At 45.6% G+C, this 12,572-nt stretch overlaps 1 protein-coding gene across 2 annotated transcripts in view; it reads right to left on the reverse strand.

Annotated features, from left to right (window-relative positions):
- LOC141082948 (sodium/potassium-transporting ATPase subunit alpha-2) overlaps positions 1-12,572 on the reverse strand; it is a 183,895-nt gene that overhangs the window by 41,291 nt on the left and 130,032 nt on the right. For both annotated transcript variants that reach the window (XM_073567023.1, XM_073567022.1), the window contains exons 2-9: positions 8,562-8,666; positions 8,319-8,378; positions 6,694-6,897; positions 6,494-6,607; positions 5,742-5,876; positions 5,491-5,608; positions 3,787-4,055; positions 3,494-3,692 (exon numbers count right to left, since the gene is read on the reverse strand). In XM_073567023.1, coding sequence (XP_073423124.1) covers positions 3,494-3,692; positions 3,787-4,055; positions 5,491-5,608; positions 5,742-5,876; positions 6,494-6,607; positions 6,694-6,897; positions 8,319-8,378; positions 8,562-8,666 — 1,204 coding nt within the window. The remainder of the gene's footprint in view (positions 1-3,493; positions 3,693-3,786; positions 4,056-5,490; positions 5,609-5,741; positions 5,877-6,493; positions 6,608-6,693; positions 6,898-8,318; positions 8,379-8,561; positions 8,667-12,572) is intronic.

Below are 12,572 nucleotides of genomic sequence, written 5' to 3' on the forward strand. Positions count from 1 at the left end.
CAGGACAGACGAGGCCCCGGGGGTACTGATTGGACGACGACCTCGGGCAGGTGAAGCGCTGGCAGTAGACTGGTCTAGGACAGCCCCAGCGAAAGATCCGCGAGGGACATTACTTCGACTGGAAGGAAGGAGCAGGTACCCGGGCCTGGAGACGGAGAACTGTAAAGAGACTGCGGTGCGTGGTTGTGGTCATCAGGGAGACGACAAATAAATCCATAACTGTAACAACTGAACTCTGCCTCCGCCGCGTCCTTGCATCGCCTGGTATCTGTGTCATCCGGACGTGGTATGCAGTGGTCCACCCCCCAATCCCGGCCCCTACCACAGAAGAACAGTTATAGGAAGCATAGCAACCGAAATATAAATGCGGCAGATACAGTCAGAACATCCTTGTAGCCAAAGAACATAAAGTAGAGAGGAAGGAGGGCTCAGCCTCAGAAGGGTATGGAGCCGTGAGCCCAGGAAGATATAACTTAATTTGTTGGGATCCCAAGATAGCAAAGGAGAAGATGTAGAGCTGTGGAAATGTATTGGCTAGACTTGGAAGCATTAGAGAAAGCAGACTGGGTTTGCCTGGGGCACAGGTACTGTGTTGAATAAGGTTGAAGTTACTGTAGAAGTATAACTTGAAGTATGGAGGACCCAAGTCAACCATGAGCACAAGATAGAAGTGTTTCTCCGAGTAATTTGCTGCCATATGTAATTAATGCCTGAAGCTTACTAAGTTATGTACCGGCTATTAACTGTATACACTGTCCATCAATACCTCCAGTAAACTAAAGTTTAATTTTCTTCTACTGGAAATACTCTTATCAGATCCGTGGGTATCAGATTTTTTATGTAAAAAATATGTGACCTGAAGGGAAGATGTCCAAAGAGGTCATCACCACACATGAGAATGATCAAATTTCACTGTAGATTTGGGATGTGAAGAAACCCCTCGGTCTGTGTGAACCTTACAATTAGGTCAGGGAGCCTGCAGTATATCTGTTAGAAACACCGCACTGAACTAGCTCACTGAGCCAGTGCGTGTGTCCTGAGTAAAGCGAACTGTGCTCAAAGATACCTGTGGAGCGGGCAGCAGCCGAGTAGATGAGTACTTCAGAGCCGCAGGACCTGAAGCATGTGACTGCTAGGGGCGTGGCCTAAACTCCAGAGAGCTAGGACCTGCAAGAGAACTCCTAGCAGGGTAACTGTGAGACAAAGTTACCAAGGGGCATAGACAGGGAGGATAGTCAGGACGTAGCCAATGAGTCATACACAGAGATAGCTGCAAGGTACAAGAGGGGTGAGCAGAGAGCAGTCATATCACAGGCAATGAGTCATACACAGAGAGGATCGTGCAGTACAGAATCAACAGGCAAACTCACAATGGGAAACAGAACCGGGTCAGATCCATATAAACAAGCTATAACAACGAACAGGCACACAGAGGTCAGCACACTTGGCCAAAGGCAAAAGTATAACTGGCAGGGATTGGAGCTTCCCAGGGGTTTAAGAAGCTCTCCCAGAACCAGAAAGAGGCCACAATCATTAACCCCAGGTGTGCAGGTCAAAACCTGCACTGAGCTCCAGACATTAACCCCTGACGTGCAGCTCAAAAACCTGCCCTGGGATCATGACAGTACCCCTCTCTCAATGGGGGGCCTCTGGACCCCCATGCTTCCCAAAATGCGGATTAAACCCATAGTTAATCAGGAATGGGGACATGTTGGTGGACTGACTCACCCGGTTGAAAAGTATAACTGGCAGGGATTGGAGCTTCCCAGGGGTTTAAGAAGCTCTCCCAGAACCAGAAAGAGGCCACAATCATTAACCCCAGGTGTGCAGGTCAAAACCTGCACTGAGATCCAGACATTAACCCCTGACATGCAGCTCAAAAACCTGCACTGGGATCATGACAGTACCCCCTCTCTGAACATGGGGCTTCTGGACCCCCAGGCTTCCCCGGGTACTTGGCATTGAAAGCCCGAATGAGGCCATCTGCATGTACAGAGTGAGCAGGGACCCATGAGCGCTCCTCTGGTCCATAACCCTTCCAGTGGACCAGGTACTGCAAAGAGCGGCACACCCGCCGAGAGTCCACAATATGTCCGACCTCATACTCCAATTGACCCTCCACCAGCACTGGAGGAACAACAGGCTCGGAGTCCTCTTTGACAGACCCTACGGATTTCAACCGAGATTTATGGAACACATTGGATTTTTTTAAGGATGCGGGGAGACGCAACCTATATGCCACTGGGTTGACTATCTCCATAATCTCGTATGGACCAATGAACTTTGGTCCCAACTTAGCTGATGGTACCTTTAAGTTGATGTTACGTGTGGAAAGCCAAACCTTCTCTCCCACCTGAAACATGTCTCCCGAGGCTCTCTTTTTGTCAGCAAAATATTTGTACCTCCCCTGGGCCCGAGAGATATTACGCAGGACTTCAGCCCAGAGGTTTTTTAACCGTTGAACGGACTCCTCTACCCCTGGACAACCGGAATCCACCCGTGAAAACTCCCCAAAATGCAGATTAAACCCATAGTTAATCAGGAATGGGGACATGTTGGTGGACTGACTCACCCGGTTGAAAAGTATAACTGGCAGGGATTGGAGCTTCCCAGGGGTTTAAGAAGCTCTCCCAGAACCAGAAAGAGGCCACAATCATTAACCCCAGGTGTGCAGGTCAAAACCTGCACTGAGCTCCAGACATTAACCCCTGACATGCAGCTCAAAAACCTGCACTGGGATCATGACAGTAAAATGTCAGAAACACCGCACTGAACTTGCTCACTGAGCCAATGCGTGTGTCCTGAGTAAAGCGAACTGTGCTCAAAGATACCTGTGGAGCGGGCAGCAGCCGAGTAGATGCGTACTTCAGAGCCGCAGGACCTGAAGCAAGTGACTGCTAGGGGCGTGGCCTAAACTCCAGAGAGCTAGGAGCTGCAAGAGAACTCCTAGCAGGGTAACAGCGAGACAAAGTTAGCAAGGGGAATAGACAGGGAGGATAGTCAGGACATAGCCAATGAGTCATACACAGAGATAGCTGCAAGGTACAAGAGGGGCGAGCAGAGAGCAGTCAGATCACAGGCAATGAGTCATACACAGAGAGGATCGCGCAGTACCAAATCAACAGGCAAACTCACAATGGGAAACAGAACCGGGTCAGAACCATATAAGCAAGCTATAACAACGAACAGGCACAGGCACACAGAGGTCAGCACACTCGGCCAAAGACAAAAGTATAACTGGCAGGGATTGGAGCTTCCCAGGGGTTTAAGAAGCTCTCCCAGAACCAGAAAGAGGCCACAATCATTAACCCCAGGTGTGCAGGTCAAAACCTGCACTGAGCTCCAGACATTAACCCCTGATGTGCAGCTCAAAAACCTGCACTGGGATCATGACAATATCTATGGATAATCCACCCTTGACGTTAACCAAAGAATGGTGATTGATATTCTGGGTTGTCCCAGCCTCAAGTGATGACCAAGTATCTTCACAAACCTGACTGGTCCTCTGTGGTGTCCGCCTCGTGAATTTGGTTGTCAAACCACATATGTGCCACGGTCATTCGGTTCTGTGTCAGGGTTCCTGTCTTATCGGAGCAGATTGTTGATGTAGATCCCAAAGTCTCCACAGCTTCCAGGTTCTTCACAAGGCAATTCTTACGCGCCATCCTCTTAGCAGTCAGGGTTAAGCACACCTATGAGGAAGCCATATAAGATACCGAGACAGAACTGAGCTTGTTATTTCACATCTACATTATTTAATAGTGACTACAGAGGTCTGCATCTCACCGTGACTGTGGCCAAAAGACCCTCGGGCACATTAGCCACTATGATACCAATAAGAAATATTACTGCTTCCAGCCAAGAGTAGCCAAGGATGAGAGAAAGGACGAAAAAGGAGACACCAAGGAAGACAGCCACTCCGGTGATGATGTGGATGAAGTGCTCTATCTCCATGGCGATAGGAGTGCGGCCTACTTCTAGGCCTGAAGCCAGAGTGGCAATTCGACCCATTACTGTGCGGTCTCCTGTTGCTATGACAACACCCCGAGCTGTCCCTACAAATAAAGAAGGAAATATGAGTGATTCAAGATCTTTTATCTCATGAGCAAACAGGGCCACAATACCAGGGGCAAAAATACCAACCATATCATTTGTTATGGGGTGTGCAGTCTCGGGGTGGCCTGGCACACAATGTACTCACACTAATCAGTGTCAGGAGTTTAGGGGAATTAGTACCTAAAGGTCAAGAGGCCCAATTAAGAATGAGACTAGTAAGTATGGTGGGGTCTGCCTCATCTAAGGTCTTATAATTAAGGTAATTAAGGAGTCTAATCTTAGTTCTGATCATTTGAGAGTCTGTTCCTGAGTTGTAATAATTTAGGTGTCTAGTCTAAAGGCTGAAAATTTAAAGGACGGGTCAATTGTCAATTTTTTTTTGGGGGGGTGTAATTACATAGAGTTATAAGTAGTATGACAATTTAGGAGTCTGGTTTAGGTTTGGTGTTTTAGAGGTCTAATAATTTGAGATTAGGATTTGGGGTATTCTAACTTAATCAAGTATGATAATTTAGGAGTCTGGTCTCACTTCTGATTTAGAATAAGAAGTATAATCATTTTGGGGTCTGTTTCGAGGTCTTGTAATTTAAAGTCAAAGGATATGATTATTTAGGAGTCTTGTCTACAGTACGAAAATTTACTGGTCAGTTCTGAGGTCTGATAATTTAGAGGTCTGTAAATTAGGATGTGAAAATTTGATGTCTTGTTTGGGACGCTAGTTAGGTGAAGATATGCACTGTGGCCTGTATCATGCCACTGACTGGCGCTGACTCTAATACTAAGTCCCTATCCACACACGTAATATCAGAGGGAGGGGAGTCTTAATGAGTCATTCGCAGGCACATGCATCCGTCATCATTCACACAGGTAGCAAGTAGAGTCTATACTAGCGCATGGCCGAGCGGCCATGCGGACCTTCCAGATCTTTGAGATGAACCAATCAGATCAGGAGAAGGCCTGAGCACGTGACTCCCGATCTCCAATGGGAGATCGTCTCGTGAGCATGCCCAGTAGCGCGACGAGAGGACTTAGTCACTGGGGTGGCTTGCTGCAGGACAGCTTGCGCTGCTATTGCTGACCCAGAGGTGGCAGCAACAACCAGTCCTACAGAGCTGGTCTGAGCAGGGCATCTGGGACGCATAGATTGCTGTGCAGGCTCCTGAGCGGTCGGTGGAGAATGGGAGACCGCTGGATGCAAGGCTCTGGATTCCCGCTGTGCAGCTGCAGGAACCAGATGCCTAACACTCCTTACTTGATGGGGAACCATACAAGTATGGATGGTCACTCATTTGGGTTCCCAGGTGATTCAATGGATTCTTTTCTCCACACAGAACTGAAATCATTCAATCTTTTTTACTTACAGCCACCATGTTGAGGTAACATAAGTCAATCTGCAATATTGATTTCTCATGTAGAAGACTTTTTCATTCTTACCTTCTACACAGTTGGTTGAGAAGAAGGAGATATTTCTTGTCTCTAGAGGGTTTTCATGGGTGAATTCTGGAGAGCGCGTCTGAGGTTCTGATTCTCCAGTCAATGAGGAGTTGTCCACCTGGCAGGGCGGGATCACAAAAAATATGCTAAGACTGGAAGAAGAACATGAGCTCCTTTAATTACTGCTGGAACTTCCTGGCACTCAGAACATCCCATATGACTAGTGATGAACATGGTGTGAGTGGAGGTACCTTGCACCCATGGGATGAGATAATCCTGATGTCTGCAGGAATTCGGTCACCTCCTTTGATCTCCACCAGATCCCCAACAACAACGGCTTCTGCATTAATCTGGAGCTTTTCCCCTTCACGAATTACAAGAGCTTGCTGGAAGAATGCAAAATGAAAATTTGAGACACATAGATACTAATTATCGCCTAAAAGCTTTATTTTGCTGGAGAAATGTCTCTCTGTAGGGTGAACTGTAAGGATGCACCAAGGTCTAGAGCAAACACAGGACCATCCAAAGTTAGACAGTCACTCCCTTATCGGCTAGCATCTTGGTTGAAGGCCATCACTAGATCAACTGATCTTACAGAAGGTAGTTTTGTGATCCTATTATTTTCACTAAGCTAAGACAACTTAGTCCTTCGCTTCTCATGGGTGTAGACAAAACCATGAGGCATGACAATGTCTGAGTATCAATCACTACCAGGTTTATGGATGGATTTTCTACTTAAGGATCCCAAGTCAAGCCTTGAGTAAATTGGCCTGATTTGGATATTTCAAATGGAGGTCCATCCAACTGCTCCTGCACCCTATGAAGAAAACCAATCCAAATTGACAATGTTTTCACTTCTTCCCGTCTATGGCATGCATCCCAGAAGCATAGCCATTGGGTATGCGGAGGTAGAAATTAAACTTAATTATTTTGAGTACATAAACTTGGAATCTTTGAAAGGATAGATATCATGCTGAGGTGTCTCCACTGACCATTCCATTACCTGGGGCACCATGTTCTTGAAGGAGTCCATGATCTTGGAACTTTTTGCTTCTTGGTAGTAAGAAAAGCATCCTGTGACAATGACTACAGCGGCCAGGACCACCCCCAGATAGAGCTAAGCAAAGGTAGAAGAGACTAGTCACGAAAGAGGTTTCAGAAAGTGTAGACGAAAGCGTGTCCTAACATGTGGATGATACTAACATTGTCGTTGATGGGTTCGTCCTCCATGGCAATTTGGATTCCATAGGCAAGGAAGCAAAGAATGGCTCCAATCCACAGCAAGATGGAGAATCCACCAAACAGCTGCCGGCAAAACTTTACCCACTCTGGGGTGGTAGGAGGAGGTGTGAGTGCGTTGGGGCCATCTTGTGCCAGGATTTCCGCAGCACGAGTGTTTGTGTGACCCTGTGAGAAGTCAGAAAGCCAAAACAAAGCTTAGTGACAAACTATAAAATAGACAAAATTATGAATCATAGAAATTCCTTTAATTTGACATTGATAAAATCCAGATTATGAGATATTTCTAGAGAAAGTGTATTGAACTAACTTGTAGAGCTAATATGGCATTTATGCGGCCTAAACACGCGCTCATAGAGAATCCAGTGAGCAACACCTCCTTGTACAGATCGTAAAAATTAGCATAGTGGATGCACTAAATAAATAATAATAAAATATAATATAATATAAGACCAGGCCGGCCACTTTTCACCTGGCAACAGGTTCTTTCATTTTCCTTGGCTGCTCTATAGAAGCTATTAGTCTATTTGTCTATCATTTTCCTGGTATTTATCTACGTAGTGACATGTCCTTCTCTCCGATGATGTGGGGTGTAATGTGGGGGCTTTGGATCTTGTGCGGTGGGATGTACAGACACAAAGTCACAATGTGAGGTAATTGGGGCATGTGATCAGCTCACACAGATCTCTGGCTGTGCGGCAGGCTGGTTGTCGTTCTGTGCAGCGATTCATCATTAGTGGAGTCCACAGCCCCACAACAATAACGTTATTAGATTTTAATGTGATAGTGATCTACTCATCGTTTGCAATTTGGCCTCAAGTTTTTCAGCTTTCTGGTAAAATTACAATATCTCTATTCTCAGCTCTCCTCCTTTCCTTTGTTCTAGCCCTGACTCCTAAGCACTCATCTGTCTAGTCGCTGTCTGTGTAGATCATAGCAGTGAAGACGAGTTTGTTATTGGCTACCGCTCTCTGAATAGACAGCAAACAGACAGATATGAGCAGTTTAGTGTTAGGTCAAAAGTTGGAACTAGAACTATGTTATAAAAACATTTTTTTTTTAGTTATTTCTGAACAAAACTAAAACAAAATCTTGCATCCTCCATAGAATTTGGAGCCCTCTCACAATGCCAGTGGTCTTACCCATGTAATGAAGACAGAAAAATTGCCTCTGAACATTGCCCCCCACCACCACCTCCCACCTAAAAAAATGCTATATGCAGAGAAGTGGGTCTGTTGGCAGAGCCACTGCTTGTTAGGTTATGTCACTTTAGGCCAGCGGTGGTAGAGGATTTCAGAGTTCACAGAATGTGGATGCTCGGCAGGGGAAAAGACAGTATCAGACAGCTGTGGGGTCTGACTCCTTTGGGGCCTGAAGAGCAGGGTCATGTTTAACATTACCCATCCAACAATAGTTACTCTCAGGATCCAGTATTGTTGTGACATTCGTAAGCTTCCATGTCATTTAAAGGGAGTTTACTTATGTTAAAGGTCCCATTTAATGTTAACGCAAAAATGTCAAACAAAAGAAGCACCGTAATTAGGAACAGATTTACTGCTGGTTTAATAATCTTTCCCACACATTCTTACCTTGGCAAGGTCGGTGCCATATTTCCGAGCCAACTCTTCAAGTGAAAGTTTGTGGTCATCCTGGTGAAAAAGTGTAACTTATTTACATTATTAAGGCAAAGGCAACTGACAACATTGGACATGTCGGGCGGAGGAGCGCACATACTTGTAAAGAGACTTATCTAGATACTAGTCCAGTACCACAAATTACCACCATGATTCTATTCTTGCACCGTTAAGTATCACAAGTCAGGTATTTCTCACCATAGTAACTTCCTTTTTGAGCTCATCCATTTCCATCTCCTTCTGCTTCTTCTTGCCCCCTCCATTGTCTGCATTGGTTGCAGCGGGCGAGTATTCCCGACCCTCCTACAAAGTGAGATGATAGAAGATGGGCGATATTGACTGTTAGGTTCCCAGACCATGCAGTGTAGGTCCGAGGACAAGATAAAAAATATGTGCACCTAGAGTAAAGAGCGAAAGAGCTTACATTGTACCAGCTATAACTATGTAGAGAGCCAGAGAATACTAGAGCATGCCCAGGTTCTATCAGCATACTCCATATCACATAAGGGAGGATTTATAGTGTTACCAGCTGTGTTTAGTTTAGTTATTTTAGGTCTCCTGGATGTAGGAGTCGCACCTCTAGTTCATGTCCCGAGGTCAGTTCACGCCTCTGACCTCCAGTTCTAATTCCACAAGGACAGCTTGTTCTGTGAGAACATGACTATTTTGGGACAGAAATAGTCCGAGGTGGTGGGATCAGTCATGAGAAGAGGGCGATCACCTCTGCGTATTTTGGAGCTACAAAAATATTTAGAAACAGGAAGTTTAGATTGTGAACATAACAGGGGAACTATGCCAACAAGAAGTGGTCTACACAAGACCGGTGGTCCAATCTCATCCAGTCTCCTGTTTTTACCTACACTCACTGGCCACTTTATTAGGTACACCATGCTAGTAACGGGTTGGACCCCCTTTTGCCTTCAGAACTGCCTCAATTCTTCGTGGCAGAGATTCAACAAGGTGCTGGAAGCATTCCTCAGAGATTTTGGACCATATTGACATGATGGCATCACACAGTTGGCGCAGATTTGTCGGCTGCACATCCCTGATGCGAATCTCCCGTTCCACCACATCCCAAAGATGCTCTATTGGATTGAGATCTGGTGACTGAGGAGGCCATTTGAGTACAGTGAACTCATTGTCATGTTCAAGAAACCAATCTGAGATGATTCGAGCTTTATGACATGGCGCATTATCCTGCTGAAAGTAGCCATCAGATGTTGGGTACATTGTGGTCATAAAGGGATGGACATGGTCAGCAACAATACTCAGGTAGGCTGTGGCGTTGCAACGATGCTCAATTGGTACCAAGGGGCCCAAAGAGTGCCAAGAAAAAATTCCCCACACCATGACACCACCACCACCAGCCTGAACCGTTGATACAAGGCTGGATGGATCCATGCTTTCATGTTGTTTACGCCAAATTCTGACCCTACCATCCGAATGTCGCAGCAGAAATCGAGACTCATCAGACCAGGCAACGTTTTTCCAATCTTCTACTGTCCAATTTCGATGAGCTTGTGCAAATTGTAGCCTCAGTTTCCTGTTCTTAGCTGAGAGGAGTGGTACCCAGTGTGGTCTTCTGCTGCTGTAGCCCATCTGCCTCAAAGTTCGACGCACTGTGTGTTCAGAGATGCTCTTCTGCCTACCTTGGTTGTAACGGGTGGCAATTTGAGTCACTGTTGCCTTTCTATCAGCTCGAACCAGTATGCCCATTCTCCTCTGACCTCTGGCATCAACAAGGCATTTCCGCCCACAGAACTGCCGCTCACTGGATTTTTTTTCTTTTTCGGACCATTCTCTGTAAACCCTAGAGATGGTTGTGCGTGAAAATCCCAGTAGATCAGCAGTTTCTGAAATTCTCAGACCAGCCCTTCTGGCACCAACAATCATGCCACGTTCAAAGGCACTCAAATCACCTTTCTTCCCCATACTGATGCTCGGTTTGAACTGCAGGAGATTGTCTTGACTATGTCTACATGCCTAAATGCACTGAGTTGCCGCCATGTGATTGGCTGATTAGAAATTAAGTCTTAACACACAGTTGGACAGGTGTACCTAATAAAGTGGCCAGTGAGTGTACATACCAAATACCTGTCCCATCATGTCCTAGAGTTGAGCACAAATCCAACTTCATGGAGATTTCCTCAGCTCACATTCTGTCAGCCAAGAAGAGTGAAAAAACACATGCTCAGAACTCCAGGCAAACTACATCATCTTCAACGTGAGGCACTAACGAAGGCGCTAAAGGCAGTAGGCTCTCTTGGGTATGGCAGCTGCAATCGTGTTGTCTGGAGAAAAGTTGATAGGTCAAGTACGAGAATCTCAAGTATTGTCATAAAGACTTGGACCAAAAAATCTCATCTAATTTTAATAAAATTGGTGCGATGTTGTTCCTGAAAAATCGGACTTGTGTCATGCGAGCACAATGCGACTTTTCTCACATAGCATCCGTATGACATGCCTATATGCAATCCACATGCAATGCGATTTTAACATCAGCTTTTGCATAGAGTAATTCTCTATGTCTTTTAAAGGTAGTTTTCCATCAAACTATTGTTTAGTACCTAGATAGATAATAGATAGATAGATAATAATTAAATAGATAATAGCATAATAGATGATAGATAAATAATAAATAAATAGATACAGTAATAGATAGATATATAGTAGACAGATAGATGATAGATAATAAATAGATAGTAGATTGTTAGGAACGGCGGAACGCACTAAATAAAAATAAATAATAAAGTGCGTTCGCCGCTCGGGGTCCACCGTGCAGTAGGTGTTACACCGCTGCTAGGTAATGACAGACGAGCAATATGGCGGTATAATGCGCACGGGTTAGACTTCACCCAAAGTGCGCAGAGCGGCCTCTGTTCACACACAGAGGTGCCGCAACAAAAAACATACAAAACGCTGAACCTGTTAGTGTCCCAGGCCTCAGGTAAATACACACACAGTATCTGGTCACAGGAGCTAAGACAGAGGAGCTGCGTCCGTCTAGACCTAACGTGTGTGCGGCGTCGCTACTGCGAACGCCAAGAAGGGCTGCAACTGCAGCGCGGCGCAGGACACTGCCACTGGACGACATAGCTACAAAGCAGGCACAATGTCGGACGCTAGCGCAGAGGTGCGGTGTGCACAGTGGCCTAAGGCTTGCCACAGACTGGCGCAGACTACTGAACTAATTCCCTAACCACATGCGTAATAACAGAGGGAAGGGGTTTAATAATGAGTCTGTCACCAGAATCATACATCCGTCACCATTCACACATAGCAGTATAGTCTATACTAGCGCATGGCGGAACGGTCATGCGCACTTTTTATAGCCGTGCGGGACCTTCCAGATCTCTGAGATGGACCAATGAGATCTGGAGCAGGACCTGGGCACATGACTCCCGATCTCCAATGGGAGATCGTCTCATGAGCATGCCCAGTATGAGCACAGAGGAACTTAGTCGCTGGAGCGGTCTGCTGCAAAGTAATCTTCTCTGCAGTAGATAGACAGCAGGAGACCGTAGAATGTGAGGCTCTAGATCCCTGCAGAGCAGACGCAGAAACCTGACGCCTAACATAGGTATTAGATGATAGATAATAGACAGATACATAGATAAAGAGAGATGATAAATAGATAACAGATAGATGACAGATAGATAGAAATATGTGAGTGAGAGATATAACCATTGCTTTGTGTATGTAGCTTACTGTACATGTATTTAAGTTGCAAATTAAAGAAAAGTATGGCTTGGGGTCCCCCTATAATTAATAAACATCAAAGGCTATGCAGACAGATGAATGCTGATAGTAATAGGCTAGGAAGGGGCCATGGATATTTGCCCCCTACCAGACTAAAAACATTATCTCTCAGCCACCCCAGAAATGGTGCATCTTATAAGATGCTCCAATTCTTATGATCACCCTTCGCTCATCCCACTTGCCCTGGTGCAGGGTGATTGTGATTTAATACTATTGGGGGGTTTTGTCACCTTTTTATTGGCAGCTGACATCAAGCCCAGGGGTTAGTAAAGGAGAAGTGTCTATAAGACGCCCTCATTACTAACCCCATAGTCAAATTATATTAAAAAAGTTCTCACGCCCTAGCAGTGACGTCAGTGAGGTGAACGGAGTTCATTGGCTATGAACTCTACTCACTTTATTCACGTCACTGTGAGATACTAATGCTGTCCTATCATGCACAGCTGAGCA

This window comes from Dendrobates tinctorius, unplaced genomic scaffold (assembly GCF_039654945.1).
Source record: "Dendrobates tinctorius isolate UK_male_01 unplaced genomic scaffold, ASM3965494v1 ptg000019l, whole genome shotgun sequence".
In the NCBI taxonomy this organism is placed as follows: domain Eukaryota; kingdom Metazoa; phylum Chordata; class Amphibia; order Anura; family Dendrobatidae; genus Dendrobates; species Dendrobates tinctorius.